General features: G+C 39.6%; 1 protein-coding gene across 3 annotated transcripts; it reads right to left on the reverse strand.

The window, feature by feature from the left end:
• Positions 1-3,149: 3,149 nt before the first annotated feature.
• Positions 3,150-27,344, reverse strand: LOC137997718 (uncharacterized). Of its 3 annotated transcripts, none has more exons than XM_068843927.1 (8): positions 27,209-27,344; positions 15,540-15,721; positions 9,779-9,998; positions 9,048-9,086; positions 8,517-8,570; positions 7,746-7,809; positions 6,625-6,674; positions 3,150-5,034 (listed from the first exon to the last, which is right to left on the reverse strand). In XM_068843927.1, the coding sequence occupies exons 2-8, from the start codon at positions 15,639-15,641 to the stop codon at positions 4,670-4,672; spliced, it is 894 nt and encodes a 297-aa protein (XP_068700028.1). In that variant the 5' UTR covers positions 15,642-15,721; positions 27,209-27,344; the 3' UTR covers positions 3,150-4,669. The 3 variants fall into 3 exon arrangements, with proteins under 3 accessions (XP_068700028.1, XP_068700030.1, XP_068700029.1); XM_068843929.1 differs by having other exon boundaries at positions 9,779-9,962; positions 27,209-27,318; XM_068843928.1 differs by lacking the exon at positions 27,209-27,344 and having other exon boundaries at positions 9,779-9,962; positions 15,540-17,456.
• Positions 27,345-27,347: the final 3 nt, after the last annotated feature.

The following is a 27,347-nucleotide window of genomic DNA, read 5'->3' on the forward strand; positions in this document are numbered from 1 at the left end:
AGACCTGAAGATTGATCGGAGAGTCTCATGTGGAACGAAAGACCTCACTCTCTTCAACGCTCCAATACCAGACGCGATTTTCTTACATAAAGTCTCAACATGAACATTCCAAGATAAAGTCTGATCAATATGAACACCTAGAGATTTCGTAGAGGTAACTTGAGTTATAGGTGCACCGTCAATAATAAGTGACGGAGGGTTGTGAAACGTGCTTAGCCTTTGCCTCGATCCGATCAACATAAACTCAGTTTTAGATGCGTTAAGAGTAAGCTTGTTAGCAGTTAGCCATCTTTCAACTCTAGCAAGATCCTCATTTAAAACAGTGTTAATACTTTGGGTGTTATTACTAGCAAAAGTTATGTGTGTGTCGTCAGCATACATTCGAGGTTCAGAATTTAATAGACAGTAAGGTAAGTCGTTAATATATATTAGAAAAAGGAGTGGACCCAGAATTGTACCTTGAGGTATACCACAAGTAAGGAAATGGTCCCCAGAGAGAGAACCATTTATAAAACATCGTTGCTTGCGGCAGTCCAAGTATGATCTAAACCAATTGTATGAAGTGCCACTGACACCATATTTCGCAAGTTTAGACAAAAGAATATCGTGATCGACGGTGTCAAAGGCTTTCTTTAAATCCAAGAAAACGACTGCGTTGATTAAAGATAGTACAGAGTGATTCAGCTATTAAGTCAGCACATTCGCGCAAGAGTTTTGCAGATATTCTGTCCAAACCAGTAGATTTTGACTCACATAATCTGGATAAAAGAAGAAGAACCTTAGAGACGCTGGTCGGTTTTAGTTCGAATGTGCAGTGACCAGTCTCAGCTAAATAATCCAAATGAGAAGAATTGTCTTCATTGGTGTGAATATCATTTGCTAACTTAGGCCCAATAGAAGAAAAATGATCATTAAAGGCGTTAGACAACTCATGAGAATCATAAATAGAATTGCCACAGGGGAGCTTAAGTTCGCTTATGACACATTTGTGTGATTTCCTAGACATAAGCTCATTGACAATCCGCCAAGTGTTACGTGGATCACGTTGGTATTCATTGAGGGCATGCTTATAGTGACATTCTTTCGCACGTTTGATTTCATTGTTTACTATATTGCGAAGTTTTTTGAATTTACGCCAATCCTCCGCATTACCAGAACGAGTAGCTTTTAACTTAAGAATATCTCTTGCATTATATAGGTATGTGCCGCTGTGAAGAGTATGGTTTTCAAGCAGTTTACTCTAGCATAGAGTATATAAATCATAGCCTTTCGGTCTAGAATGGGGTATCATTTTTCACGAAACTGACCAGTCGGTTGAAGATTTTACAAAGACTAAGGAAACCAGAAATTCCCACGCAAGAATATAAAAAAATCAAATCGGCATAGTTTAAGTTTACGTAACTCAGCCTCAACAGTGTCAATAAATGGCTATCATGAAACACGTCTGGATATTATTAATTGTCAAGAATCGGAATTTAGACAGAAATCGGTGGGAGTTTACTCTTGTATAGGGTAGCAAAATTCAGCTGAACTACAATCTCGGAAAAAACTGTTGAGACAGTAACACAAATTAAATTCGCCTTCATTTTTAAACATCCCTACTTACTCTCCCCTTCCCACCCCCCTCCCCCACTCAGTCAATGTTGCTGAGTATCATCATATGTTCTACAGTATATTTCTGCCCAAGAGAAATCAACATTGAGGTTGGGGGGGAGGGAAAAGGGCAGGTTGCAAGCGGTACATTTGGATAACTTGTTGGAGTACCCAAAATGTTCTTTTGCCTCAACAGGTTTTGTCCGAGATTGTAGCTCTGGTATAGGCTAAGGGTTCCAGGGTCCCAGCGGCACATCCCCACCCAGAAATTCCCCGGGTGTACAATGTCGCTCGCGTTTTGCATAATAATAGAACCAAATTCCCAAAAGACTTGTTCACTATTGTTCGGTAAACCAACATGGCCGCCATGACATCATTTGCAAGCCGAAGATTGTTTATTTTCCCGCAAAACTTGGTTTTAAAATAGACACTTTTTTTCTGACCCCGACGGGGACCAAGCCAATTTGGATAAATCTTACTCGTGGATGATGGACTCTTGTTTGTACTTAAAATTTTTGGTGTAGTAAAACTGCATCGTTTGGATAAAGAATCAGTAGCAAAAGTCTTGGGACACTCAAACTTTTAGTTGGTTTTCTTGCTTAGTTTGAATAATTGCCCCATCCCCCCCCCCCCCTTCCCCAGAGCAATGTTGCCAATAGTGAACAGACATTTCCTACTCTATTTCAACGTGGAGGTTGTGGAGGAGGGACTTTTATTTTGATACTTTTAGTGGAATTTCGGGCTGGTCTTTCATATACCGGATCTGAAATGATAAGTGTCAATAAAACAAAGCGAACATAACAATATACAATTAACAAGGCCTAATCGGAATAGCAATGTTTCTTTTGTCCTCCGCCATTTTAGTCCGGTATATGAAAGTCTACCCGAATTTTGACAGTTATGCTTAGTCTGAGAGGTTTTCAGGCCCATACAGACGTAACCGTCTCAACTACTTTTGCCACTGATCGAAGCTCGAAAGTCTTGCGATATCGCGGCCAGAAATCGTAGTAAAATTGCGTATAAGTCGTAAGGCAGAGCTGTCGCTCGTAGGTCAAGATTTTGATTGCAACTTTACCGCGACAAAAATTGAATCGAGTTATCGAAAGAAAGATCGTATGTCTCGAATGAACCAGGCCTGTTCGAGCCTCATTCCCAGGGTCCTCCTTCTGTGAGGAAAAAAGACCCAGGGAACAGGGAATCGCTGTTGATTCCTGCTGTGAGTTCGGAGAACACTGACGAGTGTAGAGTTTCTCTGGTCCATGCTTCCAGTAACTGTTACGCTTCTGATCACTCGTGCTCTTCAAATTTCCGCGTGTTTTAAAAGGCCCCATGAACTCCCGCTAAAGCGATCCATGGCGTCGACGAAAATGCCGCTGTGAGCTCAGATTTGAGATTTGCATATATTGGCCGCGCAGGGACTGAGGGCATCATTCTATGCTCAAAGTTTTGAAAGAAAAAATCCGTTTTTAACTGAGCTGTAAAGCCACACCCGTTAAAAGCAGGTTTTCTTACGTTTTTGAATTTGACGTATTTCCACACACAATGATCAACACAAGTTATTTTTGCAGAACTTTTGTTATTTATATTTCCATACTTCTATACGAATATAACGTAACTGTTTTCATATGTACATGGTAATGTTTTTAAAACGCCTCCTCAATCTTAGAACGAAGAAAAACGAAAACACTAAGGAGGGAAAAATCTGTTATCCCATTTTGTACGTTGATTCGCTTAAAAGGCAATACTTGGGAGGAAGCCACTTCGGAGTTTTTAACAAAACACGTGCACGCATCGGTATGAAAACAAGCCTATATTAAAAACACAAAAGATTTCGAATCGTAAAAACGTACGGCTAACTACGTACGACCATGTGTCGGGAATTTAAGCAAGGAACTGAGCCTTCATAAGAATATGGACAGTCGTAAAGACGAAAATAACAAATAAGCCTAGGCAGAAAAATAGCCTGAACTATAAACCGGACAGACGATGAGGAAGTCTGTAGTCTGATATTGTACGCATTGGTGTCTTTTTGACGTAATAGTTGCGATAGCAACGACACCAGTCAGCGGCATATTTTATCTGGGTTTTTTTAAATGTTGTTCTTAATTTTTTGGTAAGAGTCACGTTCAGCCTGGTTTAACCGTAGAATCTTGGAAATTAGCCCCCCAAAAATAGGTCTTTGGCACAATATGCTTGTTGCTATCCCAACGCATGCTTGAGTTTTTAAGAACTCCGGACTGGAGTTGGTGGCTCACCGCTCATACGGAAAGTATGAGAAAACTCCAAACGTATACAGGTATATATATATATATATATATGGGAATTTAAGTCTCCGTGTCATGATGAGCTTCTGATAACACGTTGTATCGTTCTTTCAAGGTGAAAGCAATAACATTTCTAACTAATCAAAACACTGGTTGTTTAATATTCTTGCCAACCGTGACTGGCATTCTTTCTTCAGTCCGATGGTTGCTGTCACTCTTATGCATGCCCATACGTTCAACGTCATCCATTTTGTTTTCCTTGCATTGTTTTTTCAATTTTTACTCGAGGAACCATTCATTTAATTTTAATCTTGCACACGGCCGGCAACTGAGCTCCCAGCCTTTCTCTGCCTTATTAATTGATAACAGAGTAACGTGCTTTCTGCACACGTTAGTTATATTTCTACTTAAATGACACGACTTCATAATTTAAGGATGTCGTTACCAGTGTTATCTTCGACAAAAGAATAGCACGCCACGCTGGCTGTCACGTGATTAAGTTCAACCTCATTGATGGATGTTATGAATTTCATCTACAGGGCTGTATTCCGTGATATCACTCGAGGCGTATTGTTGTAGGTTGACTTAAGGTAGCCTAGACAGTGTGAGTATGATAGTGGGGTAATTCGCACACCTTCTGATTAACTACCTCTTCTAATAACTGGGAGAATCCATCTTGGCGAAGAAATGCGTTGCGAATATGTGTGCGCTTTTGTGGTACATTGATGATATGCTACATCTGGGCGACGCGTTCGTGTGATTTTTGACTAGTCGCAACTGACGTTGCTTGGCACATTGATGTGACCAGCCTATTATTTCAGCCTTCTCGCAAAAGAGGCGACATTGTCACCATTGTTTTCGTCCTTGGTTTCCTCGTCATAGGGAACAAACGAATCCCCGCTATCTGTTCCGCTACCGTTTTCTTCCTCTCCGCTTTGTTCGATCTCGTTATCCCCCATGGGAATAGGAATAGACGTCTCGTTTAGGCCTGAGGGTTTCTTTTTATTTGGTTGGAGTTCTTCAAAGGGAACAAACTCCTCTTTGTATTCCAGTCCCTTGACGATTGGATACCGGTTTCCGTTTCCAGATGCTTTGCCGCTGACGTCATCATCGTCATCATCCTCGTCGTCTCCAGATCCCGACCCGCTGAGCTCCAAAGCGAGGCGTGCTTGGTACTCTGTCAGCATGAAAGAATGCAAAATATCGGTTGACATGAAAGCGTTTCCTTTCCTACTAATGCTAAATATGTCCAAAGAAACCTTTTGGTCAGGGAATAATCTACAAGCAATTTAAAATTCTGTAGGAACTCGCAGCCTTTGGCTGTATTGTTCTCTCAAGTTTTGAGTGTGGTCATGAAGGAAGGGAAATGCAAAAGACCATGGTCCGAGAAGACCTAGTTCAAAAGAAAATACAGTGCAGCGTTTCGAGTTTTTACTTGTGACTAGTTGAAGCTTATTCTACGATGGCGCGCTGGAAATGAAGTGATAGGTAACCAACGAGGCGCGTAGCGCCGAGTTAGTTATTATCATTTTATATCCAGCCAGCCCAAGTAGAATATTTGTTTTATTAAAAACTCCAGATCAACAACTCTTCCACCAGAGCATCGATTTCTGCCTCGGTCAGTTCCGGTTCAAAACGGCATTTGTCGGCCATTTTTTTCGGCAAAATGTTTTCAGCTCGCTTTATTGCTGACGCGTTCCTTATTTCATATTAGGTACGACAAGAATATGAACTGATAGCCTGTGTCCGGCGAGCCAATGGAAATGCTGGAAATCTGATATCCGTAGTTCAATTTTTAATAAAATATATGTTTTCATCCTGGTCTAAAGTTATTCAGGTCTGTGTTGTGATTATATTTTCGATTAGGTGTCAAAAAAGCAACACTGCCATTGCCTTTGTTTTCCATCAATTTTTGATTGTCTTTTTATAATATTGGTTCTCCGTTAGTGACAGTCTGATAGTCTTGAAAATCTCGAGCTATTCTCTCGGCCAATGAGAGGCATTAAAGACTAGTGACTTGCCAGCTCCACTTTCTCACGCTTAACCGGCGCCGGCTGCGTCCATTTTCTTCGCGTGATGATTGCCTCATTTGTGTGTCTGTGGCTGGTGTGATGTCACAAAGTAAAGACTTCGTTTAATGTTTTGCGAAGATAATTGCAAGTCATTTCACAATGTCAGGAGCCTATGACTAGGAACGAACAACTGCCCTATATTCCTGTCACGGTGTTTTCACTAAGCGATTTTATAGTAGATTGAGTTTCCCGCGAATGAGACTACCACAGGAGCCCGATAACTAATCACAAGAAACTAACTTGACGTCATAACATCACCGAACCGGAACTGCCTTTGGTTTTTCGCCTAAAAATAGATCGGTCTGTAAAAATGCGTGACGTAGGCTTAGTGACCAATCTATGCTAAGCAATATTCTGGCGTGAAGGAAGGAATTAAACAAGTTTTTCGAGTTTTCTTTTAATGTATCCCCCCGTGAATCAGGAAGCCCGGGCAGGATCGCTAGCTCACAATGGCTAAATAATAATAATAATAATAATAATAATAATAATAATAATAATAATAATAATAATAACAACAACAACAACCTCGGAAAGAACAGTAATTGATATGAGCAAGTTCACTCACAAAAACAAAGAAAGATACGATTTTTGGAATATAAAACTGTTCATATATTTGAAACGCGGAATGGACATGAAAGAAATATACACAAACTTCAAGTTGAAAGACCTTTCATTCATTAAACTCATTTGTATACCTTTGTTGCAGTTTGCAACGTCGCACATCAAGTTACCGTTGAAACAGGAGCTGATGGAGTAGAGGAGAGAAAAATGTCAGTTGATTTTTATAGAACGTCTCTGGCTTAGGGAGCCAAGACAAACATATCAAATTGATAGAATAAGAAAGCTCAGCCCGTCACGAGAAAGATCATGCATCCAACAACAAACAGCACGTGATGAGATTTCAGGGTATTGCTTAGCAAGGACATGATACACCTTAAAAAACGTCGTCAAAAACCTCATTTTCATGCTTTTTAAGCAAATGTTGTGGGAAAAAACTCAAATAATCTGTCATTTCCCACGAAAATACAATCATTCAAGAGGTTTTGTCAGAGTCTGTAATTGAAAGTTGGGAAGAGAAACACAGGAGTGGGTTTATCAAATGGGTTGACATGCTAAATAGACCATATTCGTATTCTCAGTATTGGACTGGAACTAGCTTGCAATGGAGGCTAATGCGGGGAAATCTTTTCAAATGCAAATACTTTTTAATATATTCCCCCGCATTAGCCTCCATTGCAAGCTAGTTCCAGTCCAATCCTGGGAATACGAATATGGTCTATTGACCACCGAAGAGAAAATAGAAAGCTGACGTTTCGAGCGTTGGCCCAGAATTCAATTGAATTTACCATATCAAACAAGTTGATAAACCCATCCATTTAATATCTAATACGACATTTGTGTGTTTGGAGGGATAAATTAAAGCTTTCCTTGAACTGTTTTTAAAAAGCTTTCTTTGTTTTTTTTTTTTTTTTCTTACGTTCAATAGAGGGTCTGACATGACGTCACAGCGGCCAAAGTAATGGCCCAACTTTATCTACATGCAAAGTTTATTGCGTATTGAGTGGGTGATGAATGTTAACACCGATAAAAAAGGAAAGAGGTGTATTAATGAATGAGTGATTCAGGAATTCTCGGAAAAAACCCGAATGCTTCATTTTGGTAAGCTGGCTTTTCTTTCCCGCTTATCTCTTGGACCAGCGATCCTCTATCGGGCAGTATTCTCTTCCAGCCATTCAAATTTTCTCTTTTTTTTCCCTTCTTAAGGAGGAAATGTAAGACTTTCTAAGTAAGTTCTAAAATGCTTATATAGCTTTACCATAGCTTGCAGCCAAGGGGAATTCTTTCTCCGTCAGTGAACATCATCCCTCGATAGTAGCATCCTACAAGGACAGGAAGCATATGCGTAATTGTTACTAAATGCAAAAGCAATTTCCATCGCTTGAAGGAATAGCATCGCTTCCTGAGTGAAGCGTTTGAGAAAAAAAGCGTTGTAAGGGACCAAATATGGTGATGGTTGCCGAAACGAGAGGTCAAATGGGTAATGATGATGATGGAGGAAGTGGTGGTTGGTGGTCTTAACTTAAGAAAGGCCCATTTTAGTAACTGGTGGAAACCATCATTATTTCTGACACAGCGCAGAATTGTTGAAAGTCCGTGATTTATGGATTTGCTAATTCGAAACCAAGCTGACTTTGCTGTTATTGCTAACAATGCTATGTCGCTGACTGAAAGAAGCGCGGTCTCCAAGCTCGCTTCCAGGGCTTTTCTCCTCTGAAAGTATGGCCCGCCCAACTTTCGGCGGAGAAACGCCCTGGGAACGAGTTTGGCGCGGTCTCCGGAAGAAACACAGCCCCACACTCATAAAGACAAACGCCCTAACATAGACAAGAACGTCCACTTTAAAACTGCATCATGGAATTTACTGCATGCAGCTAAAATGATTTTCAATTAGATGAGACCCCATTCCTCAACTACTTTATAAAATCGAAAAGACTATATTTTCTTCAGGAATTGTTTTTCATCGACGACGGCCCTACGAGTAGAATTGGAATTTACTTGGCTGCAAAAGTGAAAAAACTTGACTCACCAAGTTCTTCGATGACAGGATTTATAATCTCTAGTTCAGGGTTTCCAACGTTCTCTGTAAAGAATAAAAAATGTTATTTGAAAAATCATCGAAAGAATATTTGATTACCTTAATGTGGAAAAGGGCTTATGAAGTCATAGTCTCTATCTCTGCTTTTTCACCGGAGAAGGTTTGGTTGCGGTGTCGGTTGTTGGCTAGGGCGCTAGATTTGGGAGTGAATCCTTCTCATTTAAATCTCACTATGACCACCAATTTGTTTCCCAGTGACCATCAATATTCCCCGAAGCGAAACTGTTTTGTTCTACCTCCCAACTCAAAACTACAATTGTTTGAAAGCGTTTGGTTGCCATGACAGAGGAAAAGCTTCTCTTGACGCGGGCTGGCAGAAATTATCCTCGGTTTCAAGGTGTACAACTTGATCACGTGCGAGTTAGGAGTTAGTGAGTTTTGACCCATAGGCACGTGACACGGTCACTCCCCCATCAAAAAACATATTTGAGTTGGGAGGTATAACAACAAATTTTCACCAACCTTGTAAAGACGAAGGCTTGTCATCGATCCAATCAATAACTAAAATAAATTTGAGAGAAAAAGGAACAACAAAGTTAGATTCATGGTAAATATTGTTTGTATTGCAAAGTACACGTCGCATGTATTTGATATATCATATCAAAAGGAAAATATCAATGAATGCAAAGATCCACCATAAAAGAAAACTCGACAACAAGAATAGGACTTAACATTTAAGCAATAGAAAACTTTTTCCTGTGTTTGCATAGCCTGATATAAACGCGAGAGGGATTGGGAGAATTCGAGACAGTTATGCAAACCAGAGACGAAGTCGAGGCTTTGCATAACTGTCGAGAATTCTCCCAACCCCTCGAGTGTTTATATCAGGCTATGCAAACACAGGAAAAACGTTTTCTATTGTTTTTATAAAATATTTCTCAAAGATAATTCAACAAATGAAGGAAAATGCTGGTTTTTTCACTTTTTGATTGAAAAAGATTTTCTTGACACACGCTCATATTTCCTACCAACCAATCAAAATACATAAATACAATACATAACCAATCAAAATTCGCGAGATGTCGCAGCCGTGTTTACATGCTCTCATCTAAACACTGCTATTGACCAATGAAAGTGCGCGTACTATCCTAATCATTTTATAATTAACAACGGCATACATGATCCCAGTTCAGGGGGTACTATATGATCGCCAGCACTATGGATTTTCCCAAAGAAATGCAACACTAGTTCACCTGCTTCCGAAGGAACAGGATCCATGCAGACGTACGAACATCCATCAAAACAGCACATTTGGTTTCCCACGCAGTAGTCATCGTCCAAACAAGTGTCTTTGCATTGCTCTGTTACTTCAATAACATATGGTGGTGGGCATGTCTCTTCGTATAACGACCTCTTCTTGATTTTGTGGCTCTGGTGCTGAGAAAGAAAACCGGTCGGTTTTGAATTCCCAGCCTTGACAACGCGCAAAAAACAGAACAGGAATCAAAACTACCACAGCCTTCGGCGGAAAGTTAATTATTTCATTGGAAAGGATAATATCCTGTTTTCAAAGGTCGCCACAAAACAATAGGTCTAATGGACAAACTCCCCCCTCCACCCCTTACAAAACCTGTGCACGACCTGCACGTACGTGTGACATTTGCCTACATTTCTATGCAGTTCTCGCTCTGAACACGACGTAAATTGCCCAATTTTGAGGTAATATGGAGGACGTGAGCACCTGACGATAAGTTTTCCAAATCCTCTCGAAATCTCCACACTCTTCTCAATAATTTTGTTCCTAGAATGTTGATACACACTTTCCATGCCGAGTGACTTGTAGTAATGGCAAAATTATTACCATAATGAGAATTAGTATAATTTTCAGCGGTGAATATAAGAATTTAGTGTCATATTCACCACGCTATCCGGTGAATATAACATTTTGGAGGCGCGGCTGCTAAGCTATCAAGCACTTTTTGTGCCCTTTTATCGTGTTTTAGCACGTTGTTTTGCACTTTCTTGATATTCACCGCTGAAAATTACACTAAAGCAATTATTCGCCTCAGGCTCAGTACATATTGAGGAATATTTACCTCGACTACGCCTCGGTAAATATTCACCAATATTCACTTCGCCTTCGGCGAATAATTGTTAAATAATATTTTTGGACAACGTTCTCGTGGCCGTCGTCGTCGTTCTTGCTTAAGCTCCCTTTTGAAGCAACGACGACGACTTTGGCAGCGGCAATGCAACAAAACAAGAATATCATTGGCTAAAAGGGGAAAAATGAACCTGCTGCACGTGAGGCACACATTTTAACAAATGCATTTGCAGTACTCTGTATTGGAGCAACGTGATATAGTGATTATGACAAAGTGAATCTTTCATTCTATTTTTACTTTACTGAGAGCTGCCCGTACCAATTTAGTTTTGGGATACTTCTCAAACATTGTGCAACGTGAAGGAGATGGAATATACCATAGAGCGCAGTGATATTTTGAAGTGACCTGTTTGTTGACGTTACCATCGGGAAATCCACAGACTTGATAGGCGCCCGCAAACGAGGAAACATTGTCGCGGAGACGTTAAGAGTGAGCCGAGAGGTCCTGGGGCGAACGTTAGTCACGCAATCCTATTGTTGACGTTAAGGCGCCCTCAAACGAGGAATCATTGTTTCTAGAAATGTTTCCTTGACGCAAACCAGGGAACATTTACTGAGGAAGCAAAATGTTTCTCAACAAATTCAGAAACATTTCTGCTTCCGCAACAATTGTTTCCTGGGTCCGCAAACGGGGAAACATTTGCTTCCACAACAATGTTTCGGAACCATCGTTTCCTCGTTTGCGGGCGCCTTTAAAAGATCTACGACGCGGTCGTCAACGCCTCAAAACAACGGTATCATTGGTTAAAAGAGGAGAAACAATCGTGTTGCACGTGCGGCATGCCTTTTGGCACAAATTCTTTCGGTACTCACAACAACGACGTGAAATTACCAAATTTGAGGTTTTGACGATAACTCGAACTTACAAAAGTGAATCTTTCATTTTCTATTTTTACTCTGCAGGCATGTAACCGCTCGTATCATTCTATTTTTAGGATACTTTGTCCACATTATACGAGGTGAACAAGATGGAATAATCGCTAAAGACTTACGATATTGCAAGGGTTATATTTTGAGGTGACGTTTCCGTGACGTCACAGGGTAACGACGACGTCTTTGAGAAAGAGAACGGCAAAAAAACAAAACAAAAAAAAAACCCGTGGGATTAAAGAGCAAAAAAATGTTTTGCTCGTCACGTGCGCCGTTCTCGATCGACGTGCAATAACCAAATTTGAGGTAATCTTGTCACGAATTTCGATATTAGATATAATATGTTCGAGTTGGATTACGCTCATTTCAAAGCGTTGATTCAGTTTCCAAAAACGTGGCTCTTGAGCCGCTTTTGACTTATGTAGGAAAATATTGCCTTATTTAGAAGAGACTGAATATGTTTATTCAGGCTTTGAGAACATTTGACTGTGATCCGCTCATCTGTTTCCTCTTACGTGCTCTTTGACACTCAGGTAACACGGCAGACATTTTTAATGTTGTTTTTCTTTTCTCCCCATTCTGTTTGTACATGTCTAATGCTCTCTCACATAATAGATCAGTTAAGGAGTGGAAAAACAGTATAAACGCTAAAATCTTTATTCATTCGGTCCTAATATGTTGAGTTGATATCACAGTTCGATATATTACAAAGATTTCGCATTAAGTTTGTGGCATTGAAAGGCAAACGTCGGATTAAAATTGCGTTTTAATGAAATAAAAAAAATGGAAGAGAACTTGTTTGATATAATCTCATTTCTCGCCTGTTTGCTACAGGTGTCAAGTAACTCATTAAAAGAGGGAGACGAATTAGAACTTGAGAATTTTCATGCTTGTGGGTAAATGCTATGTTAAAGGCACTGTAGCACTGTGCAATTTTTCTTGCAACTTGTCTCGCAATGCCATGGTGAGACAAGTTGCACTAAACATTGCCCAATGTAAGTAGCAACGCTTCATGCAACGTAGCGACGGGTAAAGGCAGTCCTGCAACTTGTGTCGCATCAGCCAATGAAAGTTTTCCTTTAACCTCATGCGAAACAAGTTGCAAGAAACGTTGACTAGTGTAGCAACGCCTTAAATCTCTCTATCTTTTATGTAGACGCGAAGCAAGGGAGGGTTGTTGTTTTTTTTGTTATCTAGTATTGCTACAAATAGAGATAAGTCTCTTCCAAAGAGATTTTTTTTGGGCCAACTGGAAAACATGGACTGGACTCTGGACTGGACTTTGGACTGGACTCTGGACTGGACCCTGGACTGGACCCTGGACTGGACTTTATTAAACGAAGTTAATATTTAACCAATAATATAACGATTAACCGTTTCTATTTAATTATTAATGATGTTACATGGTGTAGACAGGCCAAACACAACTCCTATTGGTCAGGATAGGAAATTCAGAGACCTCAGAGTTTTGCTCTGACGAGTACATTTTTCAAAGACCTCCCTTTTCTATATGAAATAAGGGGTTTTGTATAAGATGCCATTTGTTCATAAGAATATGTTTGAGATCAGGCATTGATGGGCGGTATTCTGTAACAAACGGCAAAATTCTTTTGCGCGTTTTTTGTTTATTTTGTAGAGCCGACATTCTTTGGCTGAAATTGACTTTAGATAGGATCATGTTCAAAAGGTTATCTAGGTAACCCCTGTGTTGTAATCTTTGCTTGAATAATAATGTTATATGGTGTAGAGAGGCCAAACAAGACTCCTATTGGTCAGGATAGGAAATTCAGAGACCTCAGAGTTTTGCTCTGACGAGTACATCTTTCAAAGACCTCCCTTATGAAATAAGGGGAGGATTTTAAATATATTTCGTAGTAAGGGCTGGTTTTGTAAAAGATGCCATTTGTTCATAAGAATATGTTTGAGATCAGGCATTGATTGAAAGTTACTGGGCAGCATTGTTCGATTTTTCGTTTAGCTTCGTTTATGTTCCCTTTGGAAAAAAGGGACTCGTTCTCATTCTCGCTGGTTAATAATTAAATAGAAACGGTTAAATATTAACTTCGTTTAATAAAGTCCAGTCCAGGGTCCAATCCAGGGTCCAGTCCAGAGTCCAGTCCAAAGTCCAGTCCAGTCCAGAGTCCAGTCCATGTTTTCCAGTTGGCCTTTTTTTTGAATGCTAGTATACAAGGCAGATTTCTGAAGTGTTCACATCTTGAACCGTTTAGGAAGGATAAAATGTCAATAGCTGTGCTTTCATTAATCAAGATGATGACCTTCAAACATACTTTTAAAATAATTGGATTTCTGCGAATAATCGTGTAATAATGTGAAACAATTAATGAAATCGCTACAAAATATTTCCAGATGGTTTTTTTGTGAACCCCAGTAAAAACAAATCGTTTGGGAAATATTGGACTAAGGGCGTGTTCGTAATTACTACAAAGATAAAAATTTGCCGCGACAGATAGCATGACATTGTGTTTGTGTTTTTCCATCTCCTCTTACAAGGTAATCCGTCCATTTTCGCTTCGAAGTATCTGGAAGCTGGACTGTTTAACAAAACACCAGATGTTTCGCCATATGGAAAGAACCTAAAGTACACAATTCAGCCTTGGTGGAATTCACAGCAAAAAGCACGCTCTTTCGATCGTTTTGCGCTTGCGCAAGACCTCTCGCGTTTGCAGCTCTGGAAAATGTATTGACAGTATTTTCCTTGTAAAAACATCTTGACGACTTCGCAAGTTTGGTGTCAGCATCGTGCAGCGATTCGCACGCAAATGCAAGATAATATCTTAAATTTTCCAGCTGGGATATCAGCAGCTAAAATTAAGTGTTGATTTCTTGATTTTTAAATAGCTGGGAGCCTAAATCTAGTCGCTTCCTGTAATGATGAAGGGTTTGGAGTTTACTCGTTTACTCGTTATATTGAACCACTGTCATTTGGTAAGCAGGACTTTCATGCGTCGAGTGAGACATCTTCACCTCAGTTCAGTTGTTGTAATGAGTACTTTTTTTTATATCTTGCCAAAACAGAACTTACTCAGTAGTGTCAATTCTCCCTTCAGTGACATGTGACAATTCGAATTTCATCGATTGGTGTAAACTGCTTGTTCAAAGAAACCGCAAAAACGATTTACATATTATTTGCGCACGTTCACGAACGTACACTAGATTAAGCAATTTAAGTAGAATTTACGTCCACAATGGTGTGATATCTGACCAGGTACCCTTTTTCCACATTTGCAAAAGACGAATAGAAGACAACTATCAGTATTATTAACGAAAGGCAAAAACGTATTTGAAAGCAATCGTCATTTTTGATGTCGGCGCGATTTATTACGAATTTGGTAAAAAATCGTGGAGTAAATTTCTGAAAACTTGATGTTACGAAAGACTACTTTAAGAAATGAACTTGAACTAAATGGGAACACGACGGCTTCGCGGCTCAATGAACTTCAAGTTGGGGCATAAGCTTCCGTTTCAACGCGGGGTCATCGTTCTGTTAGCCAGAAGCCAAAATGATGGCTGGGATGGATTTGGTAATCAACAATGAAATATATTCCTGTGAGCCGATTTAAGTGTAATCCGTCTTATTCCAGAAAATTCTACCATGAGTCGTGTAACGCTGCTCCTTGGGCAATCGTTTATTATGCAACAGGAATTCTTCCTTGCGATTCAGCGATAAATCTTGTTCTCTTTAGCTGATGATGTCATACTGACAATTGCCTCTTTCTGCTAATCGCTTGCGCAATGTTGCTTCCGCGAGTCTTAAATAATATACTCATTACAACTTGAAGAGATAAGATGTTTTCAATCCGTACCCTTTGAAAATGAAGCCGTCTAAAAAACGAACATGTGGAAAATACGAGTTTACCGTACATGAGGAGTTACGTACTTTACATAACTTGCAGTTTTTGTACAATCTGACATAAAGTTGCTGTTCAACGTATCTAAAGATGTCTGGATATACAACATACCTTCAATGATCCAACGCTCCTGGAATCCCCAACAGCCAAGAGGACACAAATGGCGACAAGCACTGTGATGTCAACTGATTGCTTCCAGAGCCTCATACTCATAGTTAGCTGAATGTAGATATCACCACACTTGAAGACGACGAACACAGTCAGAATAAACACCAGTAACCACAGACGTTTACCTTGAAATGAAGAGAGATATTTTCTATCAATCCAAAAAGCCTACGATGTCAAACACTGATATTATCACCCGGTCGATAACTGGTCGTGCAAGTACAGTTATCTGATTTGACACAAGACTTGTGCATGTAAAATATGAATTATAAACAGAAAACCGCGCCTTATTTATAGCTCTCTGGAGTTCATGCTATGTGATCTCCTTATCGCTCAAGAATCAGGCAAAGTGCCATGGTTCAAGTTACAATAACATGATCGAAATCCCACTCAACGCCACAATTTGCCAACAGGCCCTAAGCCAACGTCAGGTCGACGGGATGCCATACTCGAGGTATGGAATGAGTTCAGAAGTACCTGTATCAAAACATCAACAAAACTACTTGGCGATGACGAGAATGAGGCATAACACGAGAGGTGCTTTAAGGGTCGAGAAGATTAACTTCATTTAGCTGAGGAATGAACAGGGGCTTTATACTTTGCGTGCAGTTTCACCAGTGAAAAAAGTGATAGCTTGAAATAAAAAAAAAAAAAAACAACACTGATACGGCGGGGTTAAAAGCAGTTTATTTTTTCCTGTCAAACAGCTCAGTTTGAGCGCAATCTAAAGACGCGCGTCCATTTACCACACCGCTCGCAAAGGCCAGCAATGTTTGCACGCCATAGAATAATTGCGGTAACGTCACGCGAACAATAATATATACGGTAGATATATATTCTCCACATACACTAGATCCCACATATTATTAATCAAAAGGTTCATGTTGTAACAAAAAACTTGTGAAATAACATTCTCTCTTTTAGCCGAGTCATATTCTGCTTGTACAATAGTTTTCTTTCTCGACAAAATAAAGACGCTTCAAATTCTAAATGATAGCCTGCAGAAGTTTTAGTCTCGTCTTGGAATTATTCGCTATTTTTAGTTCTTGAGAATTTTCGCCCTCACAAGGAATGTGGCATTTTAATCTGTTCTCTGCAATCTTTATACATATTGAAGCATGCATTTGCCTCGTTTATGACAGTACCTCATCGTTTCTTCGTGAACTGAGAAAGCAAATAAATTACTTATCGCTGAAAATCTTAATCGGCATATTTTGCGTTGATTCGACTTCCGTTCTCCGTCAAGAGGATGTCTCTCTTGTACTGAAGAGGAAGTCCTTGTCTTCTTGTCCTGACTCAAAAAAATCGTACACTGCATGAGCAATTTCAGGCGGTTTTTATGCGCGTTAATGCATGTGCGTTCTGTGTGTCCACGTTGACATCTACGAGCCCCATCTTTGAAGAGGGTTGTCTGATTTCGGCCAAGTCGCGTCAACAACGCAGTTATCTAGCTCCGGTAGACCAACTGAAAAAAAAAACCCCGTTCTGATTCATCGAAGGGAAAATAAAAGCGCTTTCAACTCTCGTTCAAAAAGCTTCTTATTCTCCTCTTTCCCTCGTTGTTGGTGTTATTGTTATTGTTGTACTTGATGCCGCGTCTTCCTGTTCCGCGTCTTCCTGTTCCGCTTCTTCTTCTTCTTCTTCTTCTTCTTCCTCGTGCTTCATTGGTGGTCGTCTGAATTCCCCTTACAAGCTTAATCCCCTCACTGGTATGAAGCTTGATAAGACCGGTTACAGTCTAGGTAATGCAAATTGTTTCACTGAAGAGCTAAGCAACGATACAATGTCGATAAGAGAGAAAACGTCAAAACGATGTAGGAGTGATATAAAGAAACATGATGGCCTCCAAATCAACAATGGTTTTGCACGTGCATTTGGCAACGTTATCCTCTAAGACTAACGACCACGTGAGCACCCAACGATAGGGAGATAAAGCGAAGACGACGGCCACGAAAAGGCCAACGCCCTAAAGCAAGAAGATGATTGGTTGAAAAAAGGATCAATACTCGAGCTGCACGTGCAGTACGAATTTCCGTGCATTTCTTTGCCGTAGTCCACAAAACAACAACGTGAAATCAACAAATCTTAGGTTTTGACGACAACGTGAGCATATAACGTTGCCGTCGTACATCATAAAGTCTCTCTTATCTTCATGAACGATCTGTTTTATTCGCTTTGTAGCTATAGTCTCGAGCTGATAAGGTTTCAGTTTTCCATGCCATCAACTGAGACATCTTTTCTTCGTCAATCGCAGGGGGGGAGCCATTCAAAGATAACTTTGGGTAAAGTCCATTTTGTGCTGGTCTCGTCAAAACTGAGCTTATCCTACAACTGTCAAATTATTATTTTTGGACTTGTTTTAATGTAGAACTTCTACGCGAGCGCTATCTCGATCTGAAGTTTCCCTCGTTGTTCGTTCATGGACAGGACTTCGTCTTAATTCTACTTTTTCTCTCTCTCTTCAGGCGTTGCTTGGTACCTGCATCCAACACGCAAGATAACAGTCAAAATCAAAGACGGCTCTTCTAATTTTGGCGAACCGCAAATTTTAGTCTGACAATTGCCGTTTACCGCAAACTTGATGATAGTTTTCTATGATACGTAACCCGGCTTATACATCGTGTGCAAGCTGGTGGTCGCTGCGCATTTCTGTTTCGTAAACGGTCGTTGCCATTTCAACGGCACTTGGAATATCTTTTTTCTGTTATGATTCTTTTTTAACAAAGCAAAAAAAAAAAAAAAAGACCAAATCACGTATTGAACCAGGCTACTGGATTAGCAGCGTACGTCACTCACCACTACACTATCGAGTTGCATAGCTATATCATCAAACTGTCTGTTCTACGGAGAGCTAAAAACAGGAAAGCGCTCACGCGGCAGACCCAAGAAGCGCTACAAAGAGTCACTGAAAGGATCCCTCAAGTGCTGCAATAACCCCGACTCCACCTTGGAAGAAACGGCGGAGGATCGTTCCCGGGGATCGTTCAACCTGGCGATCCCTTGTGAGCTCCGGAGTAGCTGCCTTCGAAAAGAGGCGAGTGATTGAAAACCAACAGAAATTCCAGAAGAGGAAAGATCGTGAGAGCTCTGCCTCCCAGCCCGGCTCAGCCCCCAGCATTCCATGTCCCAATTGTAACAGACTTTTCCGAGCTAAGATTGGCCTCATTAGTCATCTATGCACCCATCCCAACCCCGGAGTGGTCATCTTCGCAAGAGAAGGACGAACATCATAAAATATAGTAAATACTTGATCGAAATAGTAAAACTAACATTATCCTCGACGTAAGGGCATAATCATTTCTTAGGCTTAATTTTTCAATCTGGGCGAAATTAGCTGATTCAGTTGAAAATTCAACCCTCCTCGGGTCTATTTTATTCCGAAAGGCTTGGCCACTAAGCATGGCATCGACCACTAAAAATGCATCGGCCGTTTACAAAAAGGAAATAAGCGTCGTCCCCTTGATAACGAGAAATTCATCTAAAAAAATGTGCCAGTTACTCAAGAGCCAGTGAACATTGACGAGAACAGCGTCAAGTCAGGAGAGCCGAATAAAAAAGTTTGCTCGCGTACTGACGTTCCGAAGAAAACCTAAAATTAGGTCGTTTCAGGTTTTTCTTGTTTGTTAATGTTTCAATTGTTTGTTTGTTTGAGGACACCGCAAAGAAATGTATTACAATGAAGAACCCACGTGCAAGACGTGCGAAGGGGAACACTGAGTCACGTGCCAATGTATTATGCAACTTAAAATTGTTAAAAAGCCGGGCGGAATTCATCCAACCCGATTAACATACCAATAATGAAACAATCTTCACGCTGAGTGAAAAAAGACTAGCTTTGCCATGACACAAAACTTCAACAAAAGATTATGAGGGGAACGAGCTCATGGAAAAGTGATTCAGACGCCCTCCAGCTCGACAAAATGCTTTAAAATGTTCCTATCAGAACTTCCAACAGAGGAATAAGTTCATCCACCGACGAATGTAGCTATCATGATTATGCCAGTACTCCATCATTCAGGCTCGGACAGTTTGTTATTGTGAGCTAATTACGCAATCGCCTTTCATTTGGCACGAACCTTTTCTTTATCTTGAATTTTTGTCGTAATAATCAGTATATAACCCTAAGGCTCGTTTCCACAACAAACGCAGCAATAGCATTTTAATCTTCAATTAGAACCATTTACCTTGGAAAAAAAGAGTAACGAGTTAATTAAGTATGTTGCTCGTTGCTAGCGAAAAACCAATCTTTACCGGCTTCTGCAAATTTTACTTGATAAGGAACTAGGAAAAATGAAACCGGAAGTCTGGTATGAAGTTTCTCAAAATACCAGTTGGTGATTTCACAATCTAGTTTTCTGGCTTCTTAGCTAGTTATCCATCGTTTCTCTCAGTATTAATTGAAAGAAAATAGGAAGAATAAAATACTTCAAATGCTGTCTGATCGAGTGGTCGTAATCATAAAGCAAACCACGTGCGCGAGAATAAGGGAGTGTAAATTCCACTAATATTCTTCGTTTTGTGGTAATACGTAATAGAAGCAAGTAAAATTCTCCTGATAAAGACATCCACATTGCATCTCCAGGAATGCTGCAGTTTAGCGCTTTTATTGTCTAAACCGTACGATAAGGAAATAACAGGTAGCCGCCCAATTCCTTTTCTTTATGTGATAACCATCTGAAAACGTTATCAGGATATCAAGGAAATCACTTTTGTGCCACCAACAAATATTGGTGATTCTAGATAATTTTGCTAAACAACCACTACACATTATTGACAAAAAAATCGGAAATTTGCGATAGTATATGTGGAGGGAAAACACAATGTCAATCATAATATTTTATTATCACATATGATAGAGTAATCTTTTAATGTTTTGGTCGAGATTAAAGCCGCAGTAGTTCTTAATGGTCTAAACTGATATGATCAAGAGCAAAGAAATTTCCAAGAATTCGCTTGCCGGAATAATCTTTATCTGACGTGATAGTGATCTGTAAGAGATCTGCCTTTCCAAAGTAACATGTTTCCGCTGGAAAATTAAAAATTCGCTTGGTTACCTGGATGAGCAAATTGAGCTGATGAGAAAACTGATTGGAGATTCTCTTTACAGTGCCCTTGACCGTCGTTGGAATTTACGAGCACAGAGTTGGCAGCAAGCGCCAGACAGTAATATTTTACGAGACCACTGCAAAGAATTAGAAGAATACGCCTTGCTAATGAAGATTTTGCCTGTGAAACATCGACTAATCGATAAAGCGTCATGGGTGTCGGCCGGCTAAAAGATGAATGGTATTTTTGCTCTGTCATCCTTTAAGGACACGTTGCATGTCATGTTTTTTTAGTTGTGCAGTGGTATGAAAATTGAAGAAACAATACTACTGTAACATTGTGTGGCCCTTTCGAATGGTATATTTTTCTTCCAATGTTTTTATATCTTCAAAGGGAAGGCATTCCGAGGCCTGAGATTTTGCACTGAATTTATTGATATTTATGAACTTGGTATTTATTTACTTATTTATTTATTTATTTATTCATTCATTCATCTCTTCTGAAAGATTTGTTAGAAGATTTGCTTTTCAGGAAAAGAGGATACTACTTAAACAAACTAATTTTTCATACATGTAAAGCCTCAAAGAGTCTTAAGTCATCTTTGCCATAAAAGATTGAAGCAGCTTTGGAATGACACCAAGCAATTGATATGACGGGTGATTCTACGATTCGGGTGGTCCAAAGGTGAAAGCCAGTCATATACCTAAAAGAATGAACCCACTCAGACAGTATCTTGACGTCCTTCCAGCGGATCACTACTTTGTGTTGAAAAATTCTTCTGACGACAGGTGGCAGACTTTGGTTTGATTTTCGTAATGTTTGGAACTTTGCAAGATATTACAGGGGTATTTAAGGTTTTAGAAGTTCTGGAAACAAATTTCAGTTCACAAGTGTGTGAGCTATGCGAACGGCACTCTTTTTTTTCTGGCGCTCGCCGTTTCCTCGATCCGGACCATTTTCCCACCAACTGAGCGCTTGGAACATAATTATCGGCAATTCATGAGATTCTCCAAATTGACTATTATCGTCAATTTAGGACGCTTAGCGCTTGATAGGGATTATGGGAAATGAATATATATTTTTAAAAATCCGAACCCCAATGCCTAAACTCACTGGACTCGAACCTGGGACTCTTCGGTTAATAACCCTTTCACTTAACCACTCCACAACCGAATCGCTAGCTACTATGACATTATTTTTCAAAATATGTCAATATATTTTTTCTTCCGAATGCCGCTTTAAACGTGTATTATCACCGGCCAAGAAACAATTTAAAACAGGAGAAAATGTCTGTTACCAAACCTCAAGAGAAAGCTAATCATTTTAAAATCAAGTACTAGACTTAACCACTATTCAGCAACTGGATTTTATATATGCTAATATAGTGTTGATAAATAATCGGTGCAATAGGACATTTGCATGATGACGCCATATGACTACAAGTACCAGAATCCTTCAGGTTTCGCTTGTCTCATGTTAATTAGAGCTATTGTTATTTTTACCCCACTGGGAATACAAAATTTAAATATGAAAAGAAAAACAAACTGAATTGTGGTAGTTGTAGTCAAATGACGCCATCGTGAAAATTGCCTATTGTCAGCCAGTTGTTAAGTGAATAAAAACATTTCCTTCGAAGTGGGTGCTTCGGGTTCAAATCCCGTCCAGAAACGCAACTTTTACTTTTTTCTTTTCATCTGCTACCACAAGTCCTGGGACAGAGTAATTCTAAATTGACGATAACAGTCAATCCAGGGAAAATTAGGAATTGTCGATAATCGTCATTTCAGAGGTAAAGGATATGTTGGTCTAGCTCGAGCCCAAGTCCGGCGTTTCTTCCTGTTCAACGCGGAAAGCCCTGGGCACGAGGTAATTGCCTACTGGGATGTCCCATTGTATGCAGACACGACGCAGGTGAAAGCAGCTAACAGGATCGATATTACCATAATTGACAAAATCAGCAAGGAAGTTAGAGTCATCGAAATGAGTTGCCGATGGTTGGAGAACAGAGAGGCAAAGGATATTGAGAAGACCACAAAGTACAGACAGCTGTGATCAGAGCTCACAAAGAAATACCCTGAATACAAAATCATTCAATTCAACATCATTATGGATGTCCTCGGAGGTTTCTCAAGAGAGGTGAAGCAGAATGTTAAAGATCTGGTGGGAGACGAGAGTGAAGCCATTATGCTACAGATGCAGATGGCCATCTTGACAAGCTCGTTACATATTGCAAGGGCATTTAAGCTGAGCCGGGGTAGACTTTTTAAATGAACACTCTGAACAGGACTCTGAATATTGATTTTAACAGTAATATTTTCTTTGAACATTACCTGATCAATGATATTTTAAGACTTTGATATAGTGTTGCAATGTTTTTAAATGTGATGGTAGATTTTAGTTGATGCAGCGGTTGGTTACGGCTTCCCGCCCAGCCAAAGCTATACTCCTTAATCTGGGAATCCAGACGTTCAGTCTGCCAAATATCATTAAGCTGCGTGTATATAGATAAATTATCTTTTACAATTTTTGATTTATTTACTTGCGGTTACAAGAATCTCAGTAATCGACTCTGAAAATGTTCGAAAACCGATGCTCATTCCTTATTTCACAAAGAATGTCTAGGCTTATTAGTTTAATCAGTTTTTTATCTTCTATTTCTTAACATTTTTTCTTAGAAGTACAGTATTTTTGTCATTATTGAGACCGAAAGGCTTAAAATTGGTTAGATCATTAAGTCTAACTTTCAAGTGAAACCAGCTTATTTTATAACACGATGTGTCGTATATGTTAATAGCATAAAGTGCTGTAAACAATGACGTCACAAAGGAGTATCCTATTCTGTCTACCCCCCCACCCCAGTCCCTTGGGGAGCCTGCTCGCAGGCTAATTTCAAGTTGTAAGAATGTCCCGCAAATAGTTACTGTTTGGTTCTTTTGCAAGCTGTCAACAGAATGCACGTCTTAAAATTCTGGTGTGCTGATCAAGGCATTCAAGAGGTGATCTTCTAATGATATTACTGGCGAATGCAAGGCGCTTTTCCTCCGCTCTCCGGTAAACAAATAAATCGCAAACCTATTGTAGCTTATGGAATCTAATATGCAATGAACTCCATAATTAACTTAGCGATAAAATCTGGGTTTTCCTCTTAAGTTTTGCCCGGATTAGCTTGTGTTTACTTTCATGTTGCGTATGGTTTGATGTGGGGATTTACTCATTATAACAAATAGCTGAATGCATGGATATGGTTATGAAACTCGACAAGTTTCTTTGCTTTATATTTTTATCCGTATTTCTGGCCTTGACCCTGCATAAAGCACACCTTTGTTCGAGAGGATAACCAATAGACCTAATCGGCTAACTCAAAGTTGTACCCAATTCAAATCTCCCGGGATTAAGGCTCTTTGTGTATTGTAGTTGCATCATAATGTAGCATTCATATTTAAATTACACGGAAATGCCTGGACATTTTATTTCCAATGGGTTTGAATTGGGTACAACATTGAGTTAGCCGATTAGGGCCGTGTTTTCATGACAGCCGTTGTCTCGCTTAACATTCCTGAAAGTGGTTTCTTTGCAGACGTCGTTAAGCGACTTAAAAATGATGCGTGCTTTTCACGGGTACGATTAAATGAGAGAGCACGTGCTAATAGAATAATAAAAATAATAAAAATAGCACGCCTGATGTATTTCCGATTTGAATAACCGCACGCGACTCCTCATTTGTCGAAAGTAATTGACAACTCGCTTAAGCTACATGGTTTGCTGGCTTAAATTTCCTAAGAATTCTATTGAAAATTTGCCGACTTGCTTAACTTTTAGCGAGTTGGGAAAGGACTGTTTTCACAGAATTTTCGATCGCCACTCGCTAAGTGACCTGAAAAACCGCTCGTGAAAACACGGCTTAGGTCTATGGCTTCGATTAACTTACGCGCAACTAATTTGCAAACCCGTGCGAAGCCAAAACAAGATTGTGCAGGGTCACGTGTCAATTCAACATCGATTGCGACAACATTGTTCTCGCTTTTGAAGGTTTTTAAAAGGTTTCATAAGCAGTCCCTCGATTAACCAGGGGCACCCAACGTCAATTTTCGGAAAATATCTGTTCGGAGGACGATTTGAGATCTAGAATTTTCGCAACATTTGTTGTAAAATTTCTTGCTTGCCTGCCTGTCCTAGGATTTTCGAACATCTAAAACATGGTATAATTGCCCATTTTTAACGGATTTTTACCAGAAAGAGGTGACCTAAAATTTTCGGGAGCCTTTTTTCTGGCCGAAATTTTGTTTTGATCCCTATAATTTTCGGATCACTAGACTTTCAGCTAGGGAATCCGAACAGACAAAAACTTTTTAGGGGATAAAAATACGCCTATATCTACAGTTTAAAAATTAAAATACTAAAATACGTTTAACAATGCTATGTTTAAGTGGTTTTGAACTATATTCTCGTTAGGTGCCCCTAATTAACTATGCCTTGTATGAGCTCAGCAGCCAAAATCGCAACCTTGTACCCAGGCGCTTCTTGTCTTTCCTTCATTAAATTAAAAGAGAGAGCCTGGATCGGAAATCGAGACCTCATCGATAGAACCAAACCAATCTTTGTAATTTAAAAATTTCTGGTTTACTCAAAGAAAAACGATTGCGTTTTTGGACGGTTGTCTGTCGACGCCGGGTTGGGAAAATTTAATTGGATGAATTTCCAATTGTGATTGATGTAAACCAATTAGGATGTAATGGGCAGGAATCAAAACCGCAAAGCAAACCAAAAATAGACGAAAACACAAAAATTGCACGGATCCGTGATGGAATGTCAGTGTAACTGGAGTATCGACTGAAAACACTGGGAAAATAACAACATCTGCGCAAACACTACAATAGTAGTTTATAAATAGTATTTTAGTAAATACTAAATAATATTTTAGTAAATAGTAAATAGTATTTTAACTTTGCTAGAATTAACAAAATGCGCAACAGAGTGGAGGCAGCATGCTAAGAGTTTTAGATCATGAACAGTACTTGCAACAAGCAGGATGCCATTCAATCTTGCATTTTTCGGGCTTTCCTTCCTTTACTGCTTAATAAGCAAAGTAATCATCGAAGTCTTCGCATGGTTCTCTCCGCAGATAAATGTCTTTCATAAATAATCTCTTCATAGCGGGTGGGAAGACCAATTGCTCGTTTTTATGACGAAAATAGCAGTGTGATTCGTCCGCAACAGTCAAATATAAGCTAATTTTAACTAACATTTATTGAACGAACCTTATATGGTTACGAAATTCTCGGTTTTGAGACGTCTCACGGCATGGTGCATGTAAATAGATCGCGATGTGTTGAAAGTAACACTGATGAAGTGAATATCTCTGCATTTCGTAAAACTAGAATCAACGGGGAGTTTCAATCGTTTTGAGTGGCACCTCATTCGGATCTCAACTCCAAACAGGGGAAGTTGTAAAACTTCCGTTGTTGAATGTTCAAAAACTGATGCCAAAGCAGACAAAGCGACCACGTAGCATACGCCGAAAAAACACAGGTCTTGCTTTTTAGATTAATTATATTCCTGATATCGCATTCTTAAAAATGCAGGACAAGGCACCGAATTATCGCCATTCAATTACTTCGGTCCTGTATTCAGTTCTAAGCGACACCATGTCGCTCGCATATCAAAAGCCTTCCCAATGTATTGTATTCGTGGAAATCATAATTCTTATTTCCGCAGAAAATAAAGACAAATTAATTCGATAAAATTAATCGTCATATATGTCTCCCTGATTTCGCACGGTAGCAGAAATTATAGCCTATTAGTTAAGAAGCAACCGACCGATGATGATGATGATAGGTACGACGAAGCGCGGTGACGTGTCATTGGATTGAAAAAAAAAAAAAGGATTGTCACCACGCAGTTCAACTGAATTCATCAAAATATATCTTTGGCGACTGACTAATTCAGTAAGCCGAACAAGCAGAATGGGGAGTTTAAGCAAAGACGACGGCTACGGCAACAAAAACATCATTCCAAAATATAACTTAGCGCTATCGCAATTACACCGTCTTGTTCGCCTTATTCACCTGCAACTGGAAAGGTCAGAACATTTTTAAACTCAAAAAACAGAAGATAAATGATTCATTGTCATATGCTCACGTTACTGTCAAAATCTAAAATTTAGTAATATCGCGTTGTTGTTCAATTATGGAGTACGACAAAGAAATGCACGGAAATTCGTGGTGCGCGTACAGCAAGATTATTTTTTTCTTTTTCTTTAACCAATAATATTCTTGCTTTGTGGCGTTGCCGTAGCCGTAGTCTTTGCTTAAATTCCCTAATGTTACCCTAATGCGGACGAACTAGTAACTCGAACTTTCCCTGTTGTATCAACGAAACGCATTGTTGCTACATTTGACTAAACTGGAGGATAAGAGTCGCGTCGCGCTCGCTCTTCAGGTATCATGAACAATTTAAAAGTGACATTAAACAAAATTATCGATTGTCACCTTTGCTATAGTGACAGGTCTAGCTGCCCCACTATTGACATTGTCTCTATCTATACCTTATATCTTCTGAACGGTCCTTACCTCGTTTCACTTTCAGCACCTATTCCAAGAATCGAGCGACAATAGCTCCTGGACAAGATTGCCGGACACCTTGAGGAGGGAACTGAAAGCTGATGAAGAGTGACCGAAGATTACTGGTTTCTGAAGTTTTGAAATGCCG

The sequence above is a fragment of the Montipora foliosa genome, chromosome 3 (assembly GCF_036669935.1).
Source record: "Montipora foliosa isolate CH-2021 chromosome 3, ASM3666993v2, whole genome shotgun sequence".
NCBI classification, from domain to species: Eukaryota; Metazoa; Cnidaria; class Anthozoa; order Scleractinia; family Acroporidae; genus Montipora; species Montipora foliosa.